Source organism: Opisthocomus hoazin, chromosome 1, assembly GCF_030867145.1.
Source record: "Opisthocomus hoazin isolate bOpiHoa1 chromosome 1, bOpiHoa1.hap1, whole genome shotgun sequence".
Taxonomy (NCBI): Eukaryota; Metazoa; Chordata; class Aves; order Opisthocomiformes; family Opisthocomidae; genus Opisthocomus; species Opisthocomus hoazin.
This window is the reverse complement of record NC_134414.1, coordinates 76036974-76059951: the sequence shown is the minus strand read 5'-3', so window position 1 is coordinate 76059951 and position 22978 is coordinate 76036974. Positions and strand designations below refer to the sequence as shown.

General features: G+C 46.9%; 1 protein-coding gene across 6 annotated transcripts in view; it reads left to right on the top strand.

Moving 5' to 3' along the window:
- MAP4K4 (mitogen-activated protein kinase kinase kinase kinase 4) overlaps positions 1 to 22978 on the top strand; it is a 165985-nt gene that overhangs the window by 66607 nt on the left and 76400 nt on the right. For all 6 annotated transcript variants that reach the window (XM_075426500.1, XM_075426491.1, XM_075426533.1 and 3 more), the window contains exon 3: positions 11833 to 11889. In XM_075426500.1, coding sequence (XP_075282615.1) covers positions 11833 to 11889 — 57 coding nt within the window. The remainder of the gene's footprint in view (positions 1 to 11832; positions 11890 to 22978) is intronic.

Sequence of the window (22978 nt, the reverse complement as noted above, 5' to 3'; positions counted from 1 at the left end):
CCTGGCCGTAGGCGATTGCAAAATGTATTAGTCGTCCTCGGTGCGTGAATTTTGGTCCTCACTCCTCCTATGCAGTCCGGGGCAATACTGAGTTGTCCAATCTGTTCCAGTTTGCTGAATGATTTACAACCAAAAACTTGGCCTTTCTGACTAACGATTTTTATATTGCATCTGATGACAGTTCTGCTCCGGACTAGTGACTTCTGGTCTGCAGGAACAGCTGGTGTTGGACCATGAGCTGAATACTACTTTTGTGTTGTGTCATGAGAAATGAGTTTGCTTTTTCACCAAGTGCTATTGTTATTAGAAATACTAAAAAAAAATAAAAGAGTCTGCAGTGTATATCCTACCTGTAGTTACAGAAGGCATGTGTGCTGGGGACTAAAATCTTGCAAATCCTTTTGCACCGAAATAACTTTTGATTAACCCGCGCTCCGTGGGTACCCTGCGCGCAGTGCAGGGCGGGTGGGGGCCGGCGGCGGCGGCGCAGCAGCTTGGTGGGCAGGTCCTCCCGAGGAACTGCTCTCCCTTTTTGTTTGCCACAGCCTGGTCCGCGAAGGCCCGTGGTGTGTTATTTAAGAGCGGTGAACGTGTTTTAACTAGTTTTGGTGAGGCACTTGGTGTGTTCTTCAGTACTCAGTAACAAGTAATAATGGGAGAACGTGCAGGCTCCATTTGCTGAATGAATGCTGGTCTTTTCCGTGGAGCAACCTGCGAGCCGAGTGGGTTGCATGGTGGCTTTGCTGTCGTGTGGCCCTGTCGCATAATAAACACGGTGGCCACAGGCTTTGGGAATGTAACTTAAAATACTACTCAGGTAGCGACCAAGAGGAAATTGTGTTTATTTTGGTCCCTTCTTTTGCTAAATAAATAAATAAAGGGCCCCACGACCTGAGGTTGGGGTTTCGGTGTCGGCGAGTCGGAGACAGAAAAGGTTTGTTAGTACAGGCTTGGGTTTCTGAGTCAGGCTCCCATGCTGACGAAGCAGAAATAGTTTGAGGTCTGAAAATACTGCCTGAGTATTTGAAAATAGTTTGTGTGGACACAAAGCTGTTTACAGATCACTCACTGGCCCTGTGCCAGTTTCTCAAGGACAAGGTGGTGGTGGTGGTTTTTTTTGTTTTGTTTTGTTTTCGGTTTTGTTTTTTTCTTTAGAATCACAGATGTACTTGGCAGGGTATCAGAAGATAAAAATGCTGAAAAGAGTCTTCTGGTGCGAGTCCCCGTTTAATTAAAATACACACAACTTTAGGCTAAATGTATGTTTTGCATCTTGCAAGCAAGTTGGTAAAATATTTCTTAATTTGCTCTTACATATGGGGTCACAGTGTAAAATATGGTCCCTGTTCTTTTTAAGAATGACCCCTCTTGTAGTACCTCCCCAGCATATCTTGTGCTTAGAAGATACATTTTAGTTTCAGCAGTTGGTGCGTAATAAGTTACGGTACCCTAGTCAAAATGGCGAGGAGGTGTGACCAACTGGCAGTGGCACTGATGGTGTTTGTAATGGCTAAAGGAAAGAGATGCCAGCCAGTGTCTGCCCTCAGTAGGAAAATGCAGCAAGCCCTAAACACACAGTTCCAGCCCTTCTTTATTGTGTGTTGTAGCACGAGAGGACCAATGACAGTTGGACTGGAATTCAAAAAATTTTTTTTTAATGTATGTATAAAAATGCATATTTAAGAGTTCATTAACTTTTCTCCCTTACTGCTAGTGTTCTGGAATTTTTTAAAGGTTGCAGGTGGGAGATCTTTCATCTTAACCACGTTGAACTAAAACCCGTTACGCAGCCTGACTTCCCTGCTGTGCTGGGCTGTATTGTTCCGCTGGGATGGCGCAAATGAAAATAGTTCTCCTTGCCCTTGCCCCTCGCAAATAGTCAGCTGCCCGGTGATAGCTGCAGATCCTTTTGTTGGCGTCTGGTGGTGCTGCTCGGCGGAAGGCGGACCTCTCTCGGTGGGGACAGCTGGAGGTGACAGGGTCTGTGCTGGGCTCCTCCTCCTCCAGCGGGCTGAACCAACAACAGCAAACCGAAAAAACGTGTGAAAAAGGGAAATAAAAGCAGTGGAGCCAATCGTTCTCTCTTTTCCCTTGCCCTCCCGCCACGTCTTTTGCATGTATGACGAGGCTGTTGCCTGTGTCTTGGCGGGTGTTGGCTGCGCAGCCGCATGCAGCTCCGCGGCTGTTGCCAACGCTGTTGCTGGCGGTGGCTCGAGCACGACGAGGCTCGTGGGGTGTGCGTGGGCTTGATCCTCCTTCTGTTGTGGCGTTTTGACCCCTGCCAATGTCACCCAAAGGAGCTCAGGCTGCTTACGACAGCCTTGGTGCATGGAGGCTCAAGGACTAACTATGGTGTTGGTATGTTTTTCCGCCAAAGAAAAGCATGTCTTTTGTGGCATTTCTGTGTACCTGGCGCTTAAATACTTCCATTAGTCAGGGGCATCTCGCCGTGTGTTTCAGAAGCCACGTGCCCAGCACCGAGGTGGTTTCTCCGCAGCGTTTTGGCGGTGAGCGGAGTGAAATGGGCCTGGGCTTGCCTGGGTGTGCAGAACCCTGGTCACAAGGCGTGAGTTGCTCCTTTTGGTCGGAGGGCCCAAGGTTTGCACATCCAGGGGTGATGAGTTTAATGTCAGTGTGAAATCATTTAAAAAGCAAACCAAACAAAGAGAAGCAGTCCCAGGCTCTTTTCATCCAAGCGTATTTCAGTGTCACTCTGGAGGAGCGATGGGGAGGCTCTGCCCCTTATCTGCGGTCTATCCCAGTGAAGGAGGTGCCTGCGTTGGTCCAAAGCCCCCATCCACCTGCGTGGGGCCCCCGACGGATCAGTCTGGGCCGCACTTGGTTTGAGGTAGAAGCCGTGTGTGGTCATGCACGACGTCTTTCTGAAGTGGCACCGGGTGGTTGTGGCAGTGGGGTGGCACCTGGTGAGCAGAGGGCTTGTTCCAGCAGCTGTGGTGGTCCCTTTCAGTCTGGTTAACCCTGGCCCTGCTGCAAGGACTTGCTGTGGCCACACTACCAAACCGGACCTGTCTCTCCTTCAGTCGGTGGCCGAGATCCAGCGGAGAGTATTTGATGGTGAAAGTGGCTGCCGAGGTGTACAATGAGAAGTCATCTGTATCTGTAGCCCATGTCTTTTTGTATCTACAAGTACAGGTTTTATCATTTTGGTCTAAATTCTTCTCTTTGTGTTCTCCATCTGGCTTGTTTTTAATGACAGTTGCCAGAAAGAAATTGTTCTGTGTAAAAGAGACCATTGCAGGGGGTCTGAAGAGACAAGTCAGTGTTAGGAGGGGTGGTTTTAGTGACTGGTAAAGCTGTTAAGGTAGGGTGAAGAACTGATATGAATGAGAGCCGGACACAGCAGATGTTAGCCGGTGTTTCCAGAGGGAGCCAAACATGCTCTGAGCCAACCGTGTCCGTGTGGGAGGTATGCCTCTATTCTGGTTTCGTTGTTTTGTTTTAGTTTGAGGGGGAGTTTTTTGTGTCTTTCAGTAGTGTCCCCACTAAATTACCTGGATAAGTTTAAAACCAGAAAAAAGTACAAGCAATAATAAGGTTAGAGGTAGCTCTTCTCTTTTTGGAGAGGGATGAGGGTGGGGATTCCATTATAAGGGTGATGGTGTGTTACATGAAGGTCACTAAATCTGGGCATGGCTCGGTGGTGACTGGAAGTGCAGGATGATGACTTTGAGGATGGCTCTTGAAGAGGACATTTTCCAGGCTGGGGACTCAAGCTGGTTAGCTCAAGTGTCCCTGTAGAGGAATCATTGAAGGTGGGGCAGGAAGCTTTGGGTGGCCAGCTACAGAGCAGCAAAGCTTGATCCAGCAGCCAACTGATGTCCGGGCTATCTGGTGGAGAGACAGCACTCAGCAAGGTGTATCTTTCAAAAACTTCTCAGTGACCTGAAGTTTGGGCCTTGTGGAAGAATGCATTGCAGCCTTGCTGCCGGTGTTGCCAGCGGACCCTAGTTGTTGACCTTTGCTGTTCGGTATTTGGGAGAGAGAAGAAAGAAGGACATCTGTAAGCTCCACTTCATGAGGGAATGTTTTGTGCTATTTGAGCCAGGAAATATGTAGCCTTGGGGGATTCCCAGTTGGCTGAATGGACTGGGACTGGCATGGCTGGGTAACGAAGGGCCAGCCGTAGTCCAGCACTGCTAGACCTCTTACCCTCCCCTTCCCCTGCAACATCCCCTTCTTTTGGCAGCTCTTTTTATCTGTTGCCCCTTCACGTCTCAGTGCCTGCGAACTGAAATGGGCATAATCGTCAGGCCTCACCTAGGCAAATCTGCCAAAGGTCCCGGGGGGACAGGTGTCTCTGGCACATTGGCGGGGCGAGGTGGGCTGCTGGGCACGGTGCTGGGAGTCGGCAGAGATGCATCCTAGCTCTGAGCTCTGCTGTTCACCTGGTGCGATCCTGTGAAAGTCAGATTGTGGCTTTCTGCCATGGTTTCCCACTGTCTCTTTTTTTTTTTTTTTTTTTTTTTTCTCCTTTTCTCCTTTTCTCCTTTTCTTTCCTTTTTCCCATTTAGGCAATGAGCTGTTTGGAAGAAGGAAATGCCTCTGGTAATGTATATCCAACATCTTTTGGACTGGGGAAGCTACCACAAAACTAGCAATCGAAGTAAAAAAATGAGTGCATAGGGCTCTCTTTTTCCTTACTAGCGGGTAACATCTTTTCACTCTATCCTTGGAAGTACAGGACTGATACTAACTGTGCATCTTTCATACTTCACAGAATGCAGTACTATGCGTGAGTAAATTGTCGTTATTGTTTCTTCAGTAGACAGCTCGTGAGCCTGTGGATATCTAAAGCAGGATAGAGAGTATGTTGTTTTCTGATTTGCTTTCCAGACATTTGATGTCAAGAGTTAGACAGAGGGAAAACACAGAACCCTGTCCTGTCTTTCAGTTTCAGTGGGAGTCTTTAATAGCTTCTGGTTGATTTGGGCTTAGAAATCGTCTAACAGGAAGAAAAAACAATGATGTTGGCCTTTTTTTCTTCTCATGCATTTCTGCGGTGATTTGCTAGGCTTTTGTATTGAGGTTGTGTCCTGGGTTTGGCCAGGACAGGGTTAATTTTCACCGGACTCCCCACCTGGCCGAACAGAGCCCGGTATTCCATACCCTGTGACGTCACGCTGGGTTCCGGGTGGGGGGGGGGGCAGCGTGGCAGGGACTCACTCGCGGCTCGGGAGCGCGTGGCGCTGGTCCTGTCCGGGAGAGCGGGTCTGTTGTGCGAGTTTGTGACCTGTTTTCTCCTTATCTGTATCGTTGTTGTTCCTGTTCCCTCTGTTTGCTGTTCTGTTCAACTGCCCTTATCCCGACCCACCGGTTTCTGCCTCTTTCTTTCCATTCTCCTCCGCACGCCGGCGGGGGGAGGGGCGACCGCGTGGCGCTTTTGTTGCCGGCGGCAGCCGAAACCAAAACAGGTTGTTTGCTGTTTTCTATTCTAGAAGGAGCTTCCATGCCAGGTAAACGTTATTCCTTTTTTACAAATTTATCTCCTTCGCTGGAGCCTATGATTATTTAGCTTACAGAACACTGTGTCAGTAGGAACAGCGTTATTTTGGCTACAAATGCAACTAGGTAGACTTTTCAGAATCATAGAATCATTTAGGTTGGAAAAGACCTTTTAAGATTGGGTCCAACCATAAACTTAATGCTGCTGAATCCCACTAAACCGTGTCCCTAAGCGCCACGTCTGCATGTCTTCTAAAGATCTCCGGGGATGGTGACTCCACCGCTTCACTGGACAGTCTGGTCCAATGCTTGATAACCCTTTAAGTGAAGAAATTTTTCCTAATATCCAATCTAAACCTCCTCTGATGCAACTTGAGGCCATTTCCTCTTGCCCTTTCGCTGGTTACTTGGGAGAAGAGACCAACACCTGCCTCACTACAACCTCCTGTCAGGTAGCTGTAGAGAGCGATAAGGTCTCCCCTCAGCATCCTCTCCTCCAGACTAAACAACCCCAGCTCCCTTGGCTGCTCCTCCTAAGACTTGTTCTCTAGACCCCTCAACAGCCTCATTGCCCTTCTCTGGACATGCTCCAGCCCCTCAATGTCCTTCTTGTAGTGAGGGGCCCAAAACTGAACACAGCACTCCAGGTGCGGCCTCACCAGTGCTGAGTACAGGGGCACGATCACCTTCCTGCTCCTGCTGGCCACACTGTTCCTGACACAAGCCAGGATGCCGTTGGCCGCCTTGGCCACCTGGGCACACTGCTGGCTCATGTTCAGCTGGCTGTCAACCAGCACACCCAGGCCCTTTTCCGCTGGGCAGCTTTCCAGCCACTCTTCCCCAAGCCTGCAGCGCTGCGTGGGGTTGTTGTGACCAAAGTGCAGGACCTGGCATTTGGCCTTGTTGAACCTCATACGACTGACCTCGGCCCATCGATCCAGTCTGTCCAGACCCCTCTGCAGAGCCTTCCTGACCTTGAGCACATCAACACTCCTGCCCAACTTTTTGCTTAAGAACTTTTTATGTTTTATTGTTTGTTTTTAACTTGGGAGCTTGATTTCACTTTGTGCCACTCTGTCTTCTTGCCTTTCAAAAACGCGTGTTCTGTTTCCTCCACAAGCATTACTCCTGTTGCTTTTCACGGGGTAGACCTAGTTTTTCTGGGGAGTGGGAAGAAGCGTCTTGTAGAGTCTGAGTATTCGCAATGCAAAGTTGATTGGTCTGCAGCTTTCTGCGTTGATGAGTGACAAAAAGATCTGATGGTAAACATGGATTGGAATAATAAGGTATCATTGATTGCACTGGTGTGTGCAACCTAATAGCAGAGTATTGCTCCATGGCCGATTGCCTCGGGGTGGTAGGAGTTTAGAGTCAGTGAAATGAGAAGCAAATTGGTAAGTTAATTTTAGCATGGGGGCATTGTCCAGCACTACTAAGATGTGGTACCCTGGTGAGTTTTCACTTGATAGCATGTTTAAATCTAGCCTGCTGATTCTGTGTACGTTTTAGCAACTGAAATATAAATTAGTAGATTTTTTTTTTTTCAACTTAGTTGCTTTTCTTTCCACAACTGTCAGCACAGGGAGGTTGGAGAACTTTTCAAGAGACTTAATGGTGTACAGTGCACAGGATAATCCAAGCTTGTTAAGTCATGAGCCACACATGCTGCCTTCCTTCCTTGATGTGTGATGTTGCCCCATATTGTACCTCCATGCCATTTAACTGGGGAGCAGGCTTCCAGGAACAGTCCCCCAAAAAGGCACATTAATACACAGGCAGGAAAGTGTGTTAGTAGGAGAATTACATTACTGTGGAATACATATCTTGGATAATTAGAGGGGGGAAGAGGTAAATGAGCTGATAGGATTTCTTTTGCATAGTTCTTTGATAACATTAAGGCATCATAGGGGAAAAAAAAGCACCACGAAAACCAGCTCATAACACCACTTGCCTTTGAACCTTTCCCAAACAAAAATTTTACAGTAATAATGCGTGCAGAGGAAGAAAGAGGCAAGAAGTAGGTGTATTAAATGACTTGGAGAGTGTGGGTAGGCTTGAAATTTATGATGTTCTGCAGATCTTGGCAGTCTACCAAGGATTCCCCTTGTCCCCTCTGCTTTTCAATATGCAGAAAGCCCACTGGGATGAGAAATAAACAGCATATTGCTATCAGACATGACTGGGAATATGCTGAATTAGTGGGTTCAGTTGAAGATCCAGTTAAATGCTGCAGTGGTGCTATGCTGATGAGAAAAGCTGTATTTTAAAACCCTCCATATGTAAATGAACTTTCTGTATCTGTATGAGAAGAAGCAGGACAAGATTTGGGGTCAGCAAGCTCAACTCCATTGACTTGCTTATCCCAACAGGGCATTTAAAAATAGAACGGTGCAGTAGTGGTCTTAAAAATAATCTTACATTGCTTCCTTGGGAGGATAAACAAGTGCTTTAATGTGAGTAGGTTCATGAAAAGAGGGAAAGGAAGGAGGGGAAGGCGCATAAGAAAGAGCAAGCAGCTTGGAAATTTTGGTCGCTAAACATCTGACAGTCTCTAGATGAAGGGAATGTGTTGGTGGGCTCTTTTCCATGGGTGTGGGAGCCAGGCTTAGCTGACAGTGCTGACGTTTTGTTGTGGCCCCCACCCCGAGACCTGCTAAGCAGCAAGCTCTCGTTCCTGGGATGGTGTAGCCTCCACTACCTGTTGCTGCTACGCAGTGCAACCTCTGCGGCCTCCTCGGTCCCTGGGCTCTGGAGACAACGGTCATCTTACGCTTAACAAGATGCATCTAGGTTGCTGTCATCTTCACTGCATATATGATATCTGTACTTAACTTTCTGGCCAGGGGACAGTTGTCCTGTGATCCCCAACCTCTGAGATCTGGCATCTCGCAATAGTTTAAGAAACTGCTGTTTTCAGTTAGCATGGGTTGCGTTTTGCAGTCTCGCGGTGTTTTTTGGATACTCGGATGGTAATTGCCAGCAATTTGCCGGGAGAAGCAAAGCTGTAAGAACCTCCCTGCGCCATGGAGATGGGGGAGCCCGGGGTGCCCCGAGGGCCGCGGCTCCAGAGAGCACTAAAAAAGGGGTATCCTTCTGCAAGAAAAATGCTGTCCCGCCAGAGCGTTAGCCAGTGCTGAGATGGTGTCTAGGTGGGGCCTTAATGGTTGCCACGTTTATGAAGTGCCCTGGGAGTTGGATTTGAATAAATTTTAATCCCAGGAGACTGAGTTCAGAGGGTTTCTTCTATCTGTGACTTCTGCAGTTCTTTTGTTGCAAGCAACCACTTTGCAATTTATTATTATTTTTATTATTATTATTTTTATTATTTTTATTATTATTTTTAATGCAGTCAGATTTTTCCAAAGCAAAAGCCAGCTATGAAAATCTGAAGATCAGTTTCTGAAACAGGAGTGCTTAGCCATTTCGTGTTGCAAGCAAAATTCTACCAGCATGCTAATAGTTTTGACAAGCCCATTCCTAAGCAGAGCTGTTAAGCAGATAAACAAACAAACAGAAACTCTGCTGGTGCTTATATGTTGTGCTTGTGATGTTTGCTTTTTCCCTCCCTCTAAAAATGTTTTTAATGAAAAGAATGTGGCTTCAAAATGTCCTTTTACTTCTCGCATATAAATCAGTGTCATGCAAACCCGCCCCCAATAGATGTTGTAGATGCTTAGAATATGTACGCTCCATACATTATGAAAAGGGTATTTGGAGTAATTTTTAACAATATTCTGAAATGACCAGGATTTAATTTTGGCCTGGGATACCGAGCAGCCCACACTTCCCACAGTCTTCCCTTGCTTTCCAGTCCCTCAGGAGTGTTATGGAGAAGCTCTTTCCCATCCCCACTGCAGAAAGAGCAGAGCGAAACGGGAGCAGCCGCTGCGCTCGGCTGTAGCTGTCGCAGCCCCGGTTTTGCTAGGGACTAGCGGAGGCACCGGCAGGGTCCTGCAAAGCTGCAGGGGAAGGATGGTCGGGCTGGTGCGCGTTAGTCATCCTGAGTGGGCCAGTCTCCCAGGGAGGAGCGGCTTCTCTCTGGAAATAGCAAGCCCACCAGCAGTTCGTAGGTTTGAAAAGGTGCAAATAGAGCAAACTTCCCGTAAAATATGTGGTGTCCCATGGATGTCTTACTACCTCGCTCTTCTGTGTGCCACTTTCTCTGCTTGGAGTATGTTCTGCCGCCATTTTAGCATCCCCGCTTTGCTGCAGAATGAACGGTGGGCTGTATTTCACCGCTTTTTAAAAAGTTTCTGCTTCCGCAGTACTCCTCAGTCTTGTGAGCTTTTTTTCCTCTGAGATGTCCTTGTTCCTTTCTTATCTTTAGCATGTTCTTTTTGTACCTCAAACTGTGCTTCCTCACATCCTTGGGCCTTTTAGTTCCTTCCACAGAGCTGTGGAAAACAGGGGCAGAGCTGAGAGGAGACATTTTTCCACCTTGGTGTAAAACATTTTCCCCTCCTCCTTTGGTGGGATGATAAACCTTGAGGAGAAGACCACAGGCTTTTGTCATTAGGCAGAAGTCCAGGGTGGGTAATTGGCGTTGCACCTCTCCTGGGCTTGCTGAAAGGCTTTGGTTTAAGAAGTAGTAAGGTCAAGGTGAGGTCAGTCTTGGCCGCTGCACACAGGTTGTGACCCTAACTTTCTTTCAAAATCGAAACCAGCTTGAGACCGAGCTGTAAAAAGAAATGCGTGTAATAAAGAGAGTTTACAGAGCCAGCAGAAGCCTGAGTACAGTAATTTATTTATAGAAAGCATGTGGATTGATTAAGAAGGGGAGAGCGCAGCACAATACGGGTTGTGAAAGAAAGTGGAGGCTGTGAATTCTGCAGCCTTTCCTCCTTTCTAACCCAGCAGCAATGCCTGGCCGTTGCCTCCGTGGAGGGCATCATAAGGTGTGAAGGGGTCAAGATTTCTCCAGAGAGACTAGTGGTTTGGGGTGCTTCAGTTCTGGGGTGCTAGTCTCCAAAGAATCTGTGAAGAGGTTAAGAAGTTAGTTCAGGAAAAAAATAGACTACTGATGTCCATCGGCTGTAGTGGATGCTGTGTACAGGTTTCTGCCTGGGAAATGTAGAAATTGGTGAGGAGAAAGGTAAAGGAACGGTGACTTAGTGAAATGTTTTGTTGTGTTTTTTCATGATTATTTGTGATAAAAATGGAGTGGTGGGTGTACCTCTTGCTGGAGAGCTTGACTGATTCTGAGAAGGGCCTCTGGGGGGTGATGCTTGGGAAGGGCGTTGGGAGACCAGGCTGTTTGGCTGGAAGTCTCAGGGCAGGCTGCTGGGTGTTGAGTGGAGAGCTGGAAAATACTGGTACTAGGACCATTTCTAAGTGCCTGTTTAGAAAAAAAAACCCCACAGAACAGCTGATTGATACGGTCCCACCTTCTGTAAAAATATACTGGGAAAAAAAGCAGGTTTTTGTCCGGAGTCAGCTGGGGCAAGTAGCAGCCCCCAGGGCCGTGCTGCCAGCCTCCCAGCCACGCCATCGCCTCCTGCCAGCTCAGGCTCCGCTCCGGCCACAGAGCAAAGCGGTTGGATTTCCTGATCTGCAATCCTCTGTCCCAGCCCGCAGTTTTGCTTTTTCTGTGTTAACTTTCTGCCATTTTAGTGATCTCAGTCAGCTTATCATATGATCCGATGGGTGCCAGAACGAGCTCAGCGCTCCTGGGAGAAATATGTGACAGGAGGCGGGAGGGAGGCAGGGGAAGGAAGGGTAGGAGCTCCCCGGTGCAGGAGCTGGGATCTATTAATTCAGCTCCAGCTGTACTGAGAAACCGTACCCTTATGGTGGCATAGCTGAAGGGAGACGACGTCTTGTTCTTGTCTAGCTGTCGTGAGACAGGCGAAGGGAGCTGTTGCAGGTCTGATGCATCACTTGAAGAAATCTTGCTTTTCTTTTACTAGTGAAAACCAAAACAAAGAGAAATGTCCTTTTGCAACCCCCTAAGCATGCTTGCGTCTACCCAGTAAAATGTCAGCCAGGTACCAGGCACTGGTGCATGGAAATAAAATATGCAATATATGGAGTTTAATCAGTCTGGCATGTTAATAAGCTATCGGTACTGACTATAAGCTTTGCAAAAGTAAACAGAAGGGAAGCTGTGAATGTAATCTGGCTATGCTTAATCTTGATAGTCATCCTTTTAATGTGGAGAAAGAGAAATGGGTTCTAAGATTTGTGTAAGAACACTTTAAAAAGAATTTATTTTTTTTTTGAGTATTTGCTGTTTTTTCATACAAAGTATCAAAAGGGTCCAGCACAGTTGGGGAAAACCCAGTGGCTGGAGCTCTTGCCCAAATGTTTTGTTCTGTGTATACTGAAAGGATGGATGAGACGCTGGTGCTGACGGTTCTCTCTTTTCTTCAGGGTCGGCATGTCAAAACGGGTCAGCTGGCAGCCATCAAAGTCATGGACGTTACCGAGGTGAGTACAGGAACATGCTGCTTTATTAGAAATACGGGTAAAATTTAATAATGAGAGATGGCTTACGGCTTACCTCATATTCCCTGCTTCCCACTTTTTTTCTATTAAATGTTCCATCTTGCTTTTACCGAAAAAGAAGGTGAGGAGGCTGCTCGATGTAGAGGACGGTAGTTTCCCCAGTATGCTTGCAGCCTAATAAGGGTATACGTTTATTCAGAGGAAATGGGTCCGGTAAAGTTCCCAGAAGCCTGAAAGCAGAAACATGTGCAGAAATGATGAGCAGATTGCTGGCAGAATTCAGCAGTGTAAAGCAGTAGTTGTAACTGACCCAGGGGGATTTACTGTGGAGCTTTCGATGGGAAAGACGGGAAATTTAACCCAGCCAAAGAAATAAAAAATATATGGCCATATTTGAATCTTTAGATGTCTTGCAGTTTATGCTGTTCAAAAAACAATCAGTTAAAGTTAAGTATTCAAAGCAGATCAGGAAAAGCATGGGTTCTTCCCTGTTGATGCCAGTTGTGTTTTATAGAGGTAAGTCCACAAATTAGCACAACAGTGTCAGATTTAAAATCAGATGAGATCCCTGACTGATACCGCACTTCTGAAGAGAGGCTGTGCCTCTTGAAACCAAGCGTCTTATTTTTCTGAACTCCTCAATCTTATATAGGTATTAGGGGAAAAATTATGTTAATGCGTGTGCATTGTGCAGAGCAGGGGGTCTTTGGCAAGCTGGTTATGTTAAGCAAAACTCTTACAAGGGTGTTGCTGCAAAATGTTTTATATTTTAGTGTGTGTATAGGCACCAACAAGTAAAAATGGCCTTGCGCAGAAGCTCTGAGGTGAGTGGCTGGGATATAACGGGTAAACAGGCAGGAGAGGGAGGAAAACAAGAAGGTAGGGATAGGTCAACTGTTAGGACTTCAGTCATATCTCTGAATCTCCTTGTGATCGATGGGCGATGTGACTGCCACTCTCTAGCTTAAGCTGCCAAGAGCTAGACATTCTTACTTTGCGAGATGGCCTGATAAAAATCAATTTTCAGCTGGAGATTTTCAAAGGCTGCCTTCATGAGGAGGCAGTGCTCTTTTGCTGTAGTTAGCAAGCAGACAAACGAGAGAAGGATGAAGGTGCGTTGACATACAGTGAATGTTCTTTGCACAGCAAACATTTCCATTTGTGCAGTGGTTTTACACGGAGCAGCTTGCTGGGCTGTGCACAACGAAGGCTTCTTCCATAACATTGAGATTGGCTGTAGTGCACACTCCCTCTGGTTTTAATAGCGTGTATTAATCACAAACAGTTGTAATGGAGAGGTTGCACAGCAGAAGGAAAACAGTTGAGAAATGCTGCCTATAGTACGGCTGAGCTCATGTTGCGGGAGATGGCTTGTATTTTGAAACTTTCTGTAGTTTTTGGCTGGTTTTGAAACGCCAGTTGTATATTGGCACTGTCTATCTATTATCTCACAAGTTCATGCTTTTTTAGGGGGTGAAGGGCAGTCAGAGGGAGGAGTTTGGAGATGTTAGCCCCATGCAGCTTGAAAGTGTTGTCATTCCTACCAGTGGAGCTCATGTGTTTTTGCTTCAAAGTAATGAGCCTGCGGAGGCTAAATATGTGGTGTAAATTATTCCGAGTCGTGCTAAGTCAGCTCTACTTTTTGACACCAGGCATGGATGATGCTGTTGCTAACACCAGGCATGGGTGATACCGTTGCATGTACCATTTTCTCAGTGGCCGTAGGATATTCGTGTCCACTCTTGCTTGCTGGTTCCTTGCTTGTCTTCCAACACTTGTGCCGGCACAAGTGCCCTGGGGCCAGATGGTGACCTGGATCAGTGAACAGACCCCGGTTCCAGGTTAAAAATACCCTCACTCCTCTCTTTCTCCCGGTTATTTATAGCCTGGATTGGTTCGTTGATCTAGTTTAGCACATGACATTGCGAACAGTTGTGCCATCGCTATGAAGAAGGTGGCATGACACTGGAAAAGAGATGCCAATGGCCGTGGGGGAGAAGGAGCGATAGCTCAAATCGACTGCCAGAGATGGCCGTATCATCAAGCCATGGCTTCAGTTCCTCAAGGGATGGTTTCATGAACCACCTTTTGCTGGCGTACCATGCAGCTCCACCTTGCTTCTGGTTCACCACAACTTACGGGGTACGGTGGGAGGAGAGGACATGAGGACGGAGGGGCAGTGACTGTTGCCCTCAGTACTGCCCTGAAAGAAATGCTGAAGGAACCACAGCCTCAAACTTAACCTCCTCTGCCTGCTTCGAGAGCTACACTTACAGGAGCTGCTCTCACAGGCTAATGGTAACTAGCTTTTTCCATGCCCAAGGGGAAAGAGGCTTGAGTGGAAACTTCTACAAAACTGAAATTATGATTTTTTTTGAGTGGCTACTGAAGCTGTATGTGATATGTGCCTCTGTGTGTGTTTTACTGGCAGCGTTATGCCTTTCTGCTTAGATACAAGTGGTGCAGTGGAGGATATCTGATTTGTCTAACCTGTGTTGAGAATAGACATGAGACTTTCTTTCTTCTGGGATACCTCTGATCCAGTGCTTCCTTTGCCAAATGCTTAACAAATTAGAAAGCCTAATGTGTTGGCACGATCTGTGGGCACGCCCCAAATTTTCAGTTTTCAAGGCCCCGATTCTGCAATTCACACATTGCTCAGGATCAGTGAGGTTACATCAGTTCTGGGATGTAAAGCTTTGATCACCTGAACAGGAGGGATGTCAAAAGTCAGAGGTGAAGGCTTTCCTCAAAAAGTTTTGGTTGGCATGAAGAAAATGAAGCAGTGTGACCTCTGACTGGAGGCATTGGAAGAAACATTACAGCTCTGTAATGTGCATGGCGCTGTGGAAATGCGCTTCATCCTTCTCAGCTTTTCTTGTGGTTTTCTCTTCGGATTTTAATTTTGAAAAGAATGGTGGTAAGGATGAGAAAAGAGGAGGTGGGCTGAAGATATCAGCTTGATCTTTGAATATATTATGAGTAGTTAGTACTGCTGCCTGAAACGTTGATGGGGTGTTGATGTGCATAAAACTTTCCAGTCTCTTCGGCTTTCCTCCGCTCTAAACAAATCAAGAAAAGATCTAGAAGGATTGTGTGGATCTTTATAGATCATTAGATCTACAGCACTAAAGCAAGCACGAAAGGATCTGTGCGATCTGAAGATCTGTAAGTCTCCCTACAGAATGGTGCATACGAAGGTCCTATTTTCACTTTCTGAGGGCAAAGCTAGAGCACATGTAGGGTGAAAAAATTTCACTGGAGCGCAGAACAAATAAAAACAAAAACCCACCAGTCCTCATCGATTGAAAGCTATGCAGTTGTTGGAATGAGCCCAATGACCATAAAAGGGGAACAATACGAACTATCAGAGTATACACGATTTAAAAATTATTTTCCAAAATGTTCGTATGCAGGATGAATCTCGGGCTGCACGCGTGTTGCGGGGGGAGGCGTTATTTGAGAGATTCCTGTAGTCTGTCTTTAACCTTCTTGCTGTAGGCTCTGTGTTCCTTTTGGGGCATTGTTTTGGAGGAGGCAGTGTTCAGTCCGTGTTGACCCCTTCCACTCACTGGCCGTGCTGGTAGGTTTCCATGAGCCCCTTGCTGGGTGCTGCTGTGCCGCGCTGTAGCGCACCAAGTGAGCCGTGACTGATGTTATCAGATGCAGCACGAGGACGCTGTAAGGTTTGGCAGTCACCGTTTAGTTAGAAGAATCCATTTTCTTGTGAAGAAAATATCATTTAGAACCTTAGCGAAGCTTACTTGGCAAATCTGCCTGCATCTAAGCTGATAACTCGCATTACACCCTAAACAGATGGCTTGACTCTGCTTAACTCTTTTGGAGGCTTTCTTTGCAGCTGCACGGTTGTTTCCAGTGTCACTCCTGTGTTCCCCTTCCAGCGATGCTTTTCTCTTTGAAAGGTTTAGTAACCGAGTTTGAGGGAAGAACATAATCTCTTCTTTTCTGTTTGTTATAACCCTTGACGCTGCTGCTTCTTCCTCCTACCTCTTCCCACACACGCTCTTGGCATCCCTTGGGAAAGTTTTCCGCATGCCTTTTTAATAGCAGCATTTCTCAGCTCTTGTGCCCAGTGTTTCATGACTTGTCCAGTCTAGTCTGTGTAAAATTATGCTAAGTAAACAACTGGTACTGTATCCCGCTGATTTATGAAAGAAGCTGGATTGATTTTAGTGCTTGCCTGTCTTACCCTTTCTGTACGTGCTCTGCAGAAAAATTAACAACCCCAACCCAAAACCTCCAGGCCTGCAGAGAAACGTGGCCCATCTCCCGTACCTAGACAGGAAAGGTTACCCGAGTTTTTCATTGCCATCTTCCCGACTCTGCGGGCTGCTTTTTTCTGTTGTAGTAGGCAAGTCACTGTGATTCTTGTAAGTCTCTATCTTATGGCCTGTGTGGTGTTACAAACTGTGATCGTGTGGATAATGTGTTGTCCATAAGACATCCCAGAAGCAGTCTGCAGAAGGACTGCAGATAAACTATAAATGTGTGTGTTCTTACACATGCAGGCAGACCAAATGAGGAGAAAATAAAAGGCATAACCACTAAAAGTTTGTCCTAACTCTTAGGTGTTTTTTTTCTTTTCACAAAAACCCAAAGGTGGTGTATGGAGTTTGATGTGTTTGGAGGGGAAAAAAAAACCACATAGTAAAAAGTTGATGCCTCACTGTAGCAGACTGGGAAATGCAGATCTTCACGGCGCTGTGCAACAGAACTGGGGCAAGCCAGCCTGGAGAAGCTGAACTTGGGCTGGCCTTGTAGTGTGGAGGCATGAGTGCACTGCTTTACCTGGCTTAGCGCCGCTGCCTGATAAATCACTTCTATACCAGTCCATGGCAGTACTTACTGCTAAGTTAGCCAAAGCAAACCTGAGGCCGGTAGAGTTACTAAAAGCCTTTGCTGTGACCCTTCCTATTGATGTGAGTTGGGGAAAATGGGTCAAGGACCTAAAAATCCAGATCGTTCCTGTGGGGAGTACTGGCACTGTGCTTGCTTGTCCCTCAGCTGTGAGGTTGCTTACTAGTAGTCTGTACAAAATTTTGCAGTCTTTAGTTAAACAGTTACTGGGCAGAGCAAAGAATTGTGCTGTGGAAAAGGAATAAATAGGAAAGGTATTTACGATGTGGACAGCCCTGATGTCTGGTCTCTCCTGAAGCTGATTAACCTCTGATCTCTTCCACGGATTAGATAAAAAAAAAAAAAAAAAAAAAGCTGCTGGGAACTTTCTATTACAGTTCAGAGGAGAACAGAGCTGGACAGGGTGGTCCCTTGAGCTGTAATGTCTGGTTTGGGAGGAGGTCGAAAAGAGCTACAGGAGTCTTGCAGCCAGCGGGGCAGCCTTTTTTGAGCTGCAGAACATTTGTATAATTGACTGTTTGCCTCCTTAATTTGAGATCCCACACCTACCTCTGCTGCATGTACTTCCCTGGCAGCTTGGTGCAGTTCTTCCCCCTGCTTCAACAACGATGGCGGGAGGCTCAGCCCTGCGGTGCTGGGACTGGGCTCTGCTGCAGCCACCCACAGCTCCGTGCTGCCATTCCTCTGTGAGGCCCTCGCTGGGGTCGGGCAGAGACGGTCCTGTCCGTCTTCAGGGTGAGGGCTGTGCACAGGGTGTTGAGGGGGGGCTCATGGTGTGAGATGTGTCGCGACACCCCTGTCCTTGGGTGGCAGAGCAGTGCTTAGCCAGCCAGCTCACTGTCATGACAGAGCAGAGCGACATTGAACACTGGAGATCCTTTTGTCCTTACAGTCACACAAGGAGCAGTGACTTTATCTTCCAGCAAGGCAAATAGAGCTAACGCTCGGTTTGAGTCAGATCTGGGATTTTTGGACATGATCCAGGAAACTTTCCTGGAGCAGTGCTGGCACCAGTTTGGATGAAGGGCAAACTTTCACTCTCTTCATCCAAGTCCTGGGGTGGCTAGCAAGACTGTCAGGCTGGAGAAGCTTATTTGGGAAGGGGAGGACGTGATGTGGCTGCAAGAGGGAGGTTGAATAGGGAGCTCCAGGTGCAGTTTGAGGTCAGGGTGGAAAGCTGTGGCTGTTATCAGGCAGCTTGGGAGATGATACGCAACGTGTATTGACTGGAGAGAGCTGGTGTCAAGTACCAAGGCTCTGCGTTCCTGTGTCCCAGCAAAGAGCAACTTCACACTGATACTGTGTGGTTGGGGGAAGAGTTGATAATCGAGCGGGGGAGGGAGGGGGGAGAAAAAAAGAGGTGTAAAACACTCGTGCATGCTTGCTTCTCTGTTTTTTTTTCAGTAAACAGTTTCTTCTTAGTGCAGGATTTCCACCTGAGTGTTTGCATGCACAGCCGATTTTAACGTGCTTGCTTTGGAACCTGGCTGTTTCAGGGCTGGAAGAAACAGATGTTTTCCTTTCGCCACGAAGATCCTTGAAGGCACCATTGCTGCCTCACCAGCATCTATTCTCTGTCAACAGCAAAAGAGCTTTGACTGTGAAGGCTTCGTAGTGGTCGTTTAGTAGTGTTTCTGTTGCATGGCTTTTCAGCTGAGGCCAGGAGCTGGCTGATTGTGGATCACTGTGTTAAGTAAGTGCAGAGGAAGTTGTGCTGCCTCTGCCTTATCCTCATCTGTATGCTTATGCCAGGTCTGATGTGCAAAGGTTTTGTCCTGTATAGCAGATAATGTTTTGGCAGTGCTCTGTAAATTGTAATGTAGTTTCGATTACACAAACTGAATTTATGGCGACATAAAAGGAACTTTGCTATAGTTTGGAGTGCAGAAGAATCTCCTTGATTTAGGGAGGCAGCTTTAAAATTTTGTGTACCTGGCTGTGAGAGAACCAGGTAACACTGCTGTAGCACAACAGATGATGCTCAGGATACGTTTCTCAGCTGTGGCACTGAGATCTGTTATTGCTCGTCAGAATGTGAGAGCACGTGTTCAGTAGCGGAGCATAATGGAAACTAGAAGTCTGCATAGGCTACGGCCGACTTCTGTTGGCAGGTGGGCAGGAGTGCATATTAAGAAGATTTCTCTACAAGTCTTGAGCTCTTTGGACAAGTCTGGACTTCTTCCTTAGAAATTTCTTTCCGTTGGTCTGACGGTGTGACTGCATTGACACACTGGGAAGGGAAGGATAAGTCATTTCGGGGAGCTACTGGCATCCATTACCATCGTTGTAATGAGTAGGGACAGGTGCTTGATTTCCTCCTTCTGGGCACTGTTTGTCAGTCCAAGTGGGCAATACTCATGTGTTTAACTGTAAGCCTGTGCCTGTTTTTCTTCAGTCCTTAGCCTTGGTCCCTGCAGTCATCAGGAGACCTGCTGTTGGTATTGACGAGGAAGTCACTAATGACAATGTGGTTTCATATGTATATGAATGGCTGCTAGCATTTATCTGTGTTAGGGAAATCCGGACCCTAATACTGGCAGTGGTAAGGGCTCAGTGTGGGAAGTGTGCGGATGCTTTTGCGATCGTGATATTTAACCTACGGGTCATACCAGCGCTGGCGTGAATTTGAGCAGCAGCCTGTGCAGGTGCCGGTGCCGGAGCACATCTTCTGAGCCGAAGGGAGCGTTCGCGGAGGTGGCCTCAGCGCGGGCATTTCACCGCCACCTTCCTGAGTGCTGAGCTCTGTTTGCTTGAGCTGTCTGAGATTTGAGTTCTGATGGAAAACAGAAATGTTTTGGGTGTGGATAATAGCGAAGCGTACGGGGCTGCATTGTGTATCATTTCTGTCAGAGGCACTGCACAGCTCAATTTACCCCTGGTGAATCAGACACATTGTCCCCTCAAGGGAAACAAGGCAACCCTGTCAATACAGTGCTAGAGCGTGTGTGCGCTTGCCAGTTCGGGCAGAACAAAACCAGCAAGGATTGTGCTTTCGTTTCAGCAGGTATCTAGGCTGAACTCGGGTCTGCGGTGTAGTCTTCCTGCCTGAGTAGGCAAACAAGAGAGATCCCAAGTCCAATGTGAGCTGCTGTGTTTCAGAGGTGCACTTTAAAATCTGGCTCGGGCATTAGGATCAAAGACAGGAGAATTAATTTGCTGTTTATGTTAAAGGAGAGATATCTGCTTGAAATGTAATCTTTCTTGACTGTCTTTAATTGTAGTTTCATAAACTGCACCTGCCTGTGGGCTCCTCCTGTTTTTGCTCTGACATTCCGTATTTTTATCTTGACTTCCTAAGGAAATGAGGCTTCTTGGTGATAGTGCGTGTGGCCTGCCTTCTTTTCTACCAAACACCTTTTGGATCTGCCGGCCAGCTTCGGCCACGCTTAACAGGGAGGAGAAATTCCAAAGATACAAAGTCCTATGTGAAAACTGACAGGCTGTGTGGAGAAGAGAGAGGCTAGAATTTATAGCCGCTGCTTTGGGAATGGAAGGCAGACCTTAGTCACTGTCTCTTATCAGTCAGCTGGCCACTGTTTTGTAATAAATCAGGAGGAGGAGGTAGATGGCCTCTTTTTTTAAAAGACGGAAAGAGTGCTGATGCTTGGCTTTCAAGTGAGTGCTGCAGCTCTAGGAATGTACGCGGGGTAGCACATGCAAGCTGCGTTTAAGCATTTTAAAATCTCCCTCTTCGTTCTTTCTTTAGTTAATGAGTCCACAAATAGTATTGTACATTTGAGATTATCCTGTGGGACATCTCTCCCCATCTTTCCCTTTCTTAACATGTGCATATATATGTATATATAAATATAAAATAGTAGTGGTGTGCTCCAACATTTAATGAGACAAAAATGTTTGCTCCAAGTCCCTCGACAGTGCTCCTTTTGCAAGATGTGGTTTGAGTGATCGTGTAGGGAGTTGTTGGCTAAAATACTGTCTTAAAGCCCAGCTCCTAAGGCTGGAGATTATGGCAACAAGCACTAATGCGCAAGGACCTGGGAATTCATTGTACTCTGAGCTGACTTGTAACCACGAAGAACGCTCCCCTGGTGCCGAACAGGAAAGCATTTTTCTCCCCCTGCGCCCAATCTCTTAAATATGCGGTGGGAAGCACACGGCTGAGCTAAGTCTTAAAACAACCTTGAAGGTGCTGCACAAACTAGTTCAGCTGATCAGTGTAGGAGAAGATGCTGTTTATCTGCTGAGCCTAGAAATGCCTCAAGTCTTTTCCAGCAAGGGGCCCGTGTACATTCCTCCAGATAAGTTTAATCCAAAAGGGATTAAAGCCCACCGAGCGTGCTTTGTGTAGCCTCTCTGGCAGAGAACGTTTTCTACTGCGAAATAAAAGTGCAAAGGTGTTGTCGTTAAATTGCAAAGATCGGTGCATCATAGTAAACACACAATTTAGCTTTGCTCTCCTGTCCTTCTTGCCTCTCTTAGTAAGACTCTGCTTCAAGCAGGATGACGCTGACGGGAGTCTGGCTGAGGAGGCATCTTTTCGTTCTGATGATACCTTTTTTTTCATGTCGGGCTTTGTTTCTCAAACGTTTTGACCTGAAAGGGGTGCCTGTGAGAGGTGAGCGAGTTAGCCGCAGCAGCAGCTCCTGTTGCCATGTGGAGAGCACATTGCTATTGTGTTTTGCCTCGTGTCCACCAGGGAAATGGGCAGTTTCTTTACCCAGCGCATCACTGGTGCAAAAGGCACGATGAGAGTTCAGTAGCCTGCTCTCTTTGCACCTAGTTTTGCAGGGTGATGGGGGCCTTCACAAGGGTCCCTCTCTCTGCCTCGTGCAGGGCTCAGAAATGAGCTTTCAGTTTTTTGCATGTCAGTTGACACATGAGGTGTTTCTGCAGTGTTTCGCTAGAGCAGGGATATTTTCCACTGCAGCAGCTTCTTCTTGAGCTGAATTTCAGTGTTTGATATTTTCCACTGCAGCAGCTGCTTCTTGAGCTGAATTTCAGTGTTTGATTCCAGAGCTGGTAAGAACTAAGTGGAAATCCTAGTTAAATGCAGCAGCCCAGCGGACCTTCAGATGACTCTTACTGGCCTGGCAAAGCACCTTGGCTCTGCATGCGAGAGCCAGAAAGGAAGAGTGTTCATGACTCCTGAAGATCATTTTCTTTTGTGGAATATTTTACCAAATGGAAATGTAGCTGGGCAAACAGAGCGCAGGCATCAGGCGGCTGGCTGCTGGCTGCCGGGCTCCCCCTGCACCGACCTGTCCCCCTGGCCGGGGCTGCTGGCGGCCAGGCAGCCCTGAGTCACCGCTCTGGAAACAGTGATGCAAAGGCAGCACCATTACGGAGGGTTTTGATGGTCTCTTGGCGTATTTTGCCTCAACAGCCTTTTCTCTAGCATTTATTTGCGTTTCCTCTCTTTTGAACCTGTGAGACAAACCCATTTTTGTGAATGAGATAGTAGTTTTTCACTGTGAGTTTTTCTTTTTGGACTCTTGCTACACCACTTTGCAAAAATTAGTTTAAATGTAAAGCCTTCAGTCAATTATAAAATGATAGAGCTGCACTGATCTATAGATCAGAGGGGGCTGCACGATTAAACAAGTCTCCACTCAAATTCGAGTCCCTGAGGGTGAAGCCATTTCCTATTTCAGAATTGCTGCTGCTCCTTGGTTCTGGTTAAAAGAGTTTGGGAAAGGTACCTAGCCTAGTCTTGATTTGCAACACAAATTGTTGAAGTTTGCGCTGTTCTTGTAAAAATGGATGGATCTGCACGTAAATGCAAACTCATTCTCTTTCCCATGCCTACAAATGTAAACAAACAAACACCCATGTAAATTCAGGAAAGGATTTCTCCCACTGGCGGGAAAGAAAGGAGGAACAGTTGCGTTTTCTGTTTGTAAATGTTCAGATGGCATCCTGTTGTGATAGCAGTGCTTCCTCCTGACAGAGGTGTCTACGGGTTTTCCCTGTTTTCTATTTACTTCTCCCTTGAGATGTGGTTTGACAATACAGCAAAGCCGATTTGATGTCTGGCTGCTACTGCAGGGGCAGCCCTGCCTCTCTTCTCCCCCTTTCCCAGCTCCCCTTGTACCAGCATCTATCCCGTTCCATCCTTCAGAGAGCTCCACTGGCAGAGAAGTATTTTCTTTTCTTTTCTTTTCTTTTTTTTTTTTTTTAAATACAGATTAGCTTTCTCCTGTTTTCGCCCCAGCAAAAGCTGAAGCTGGCCAGG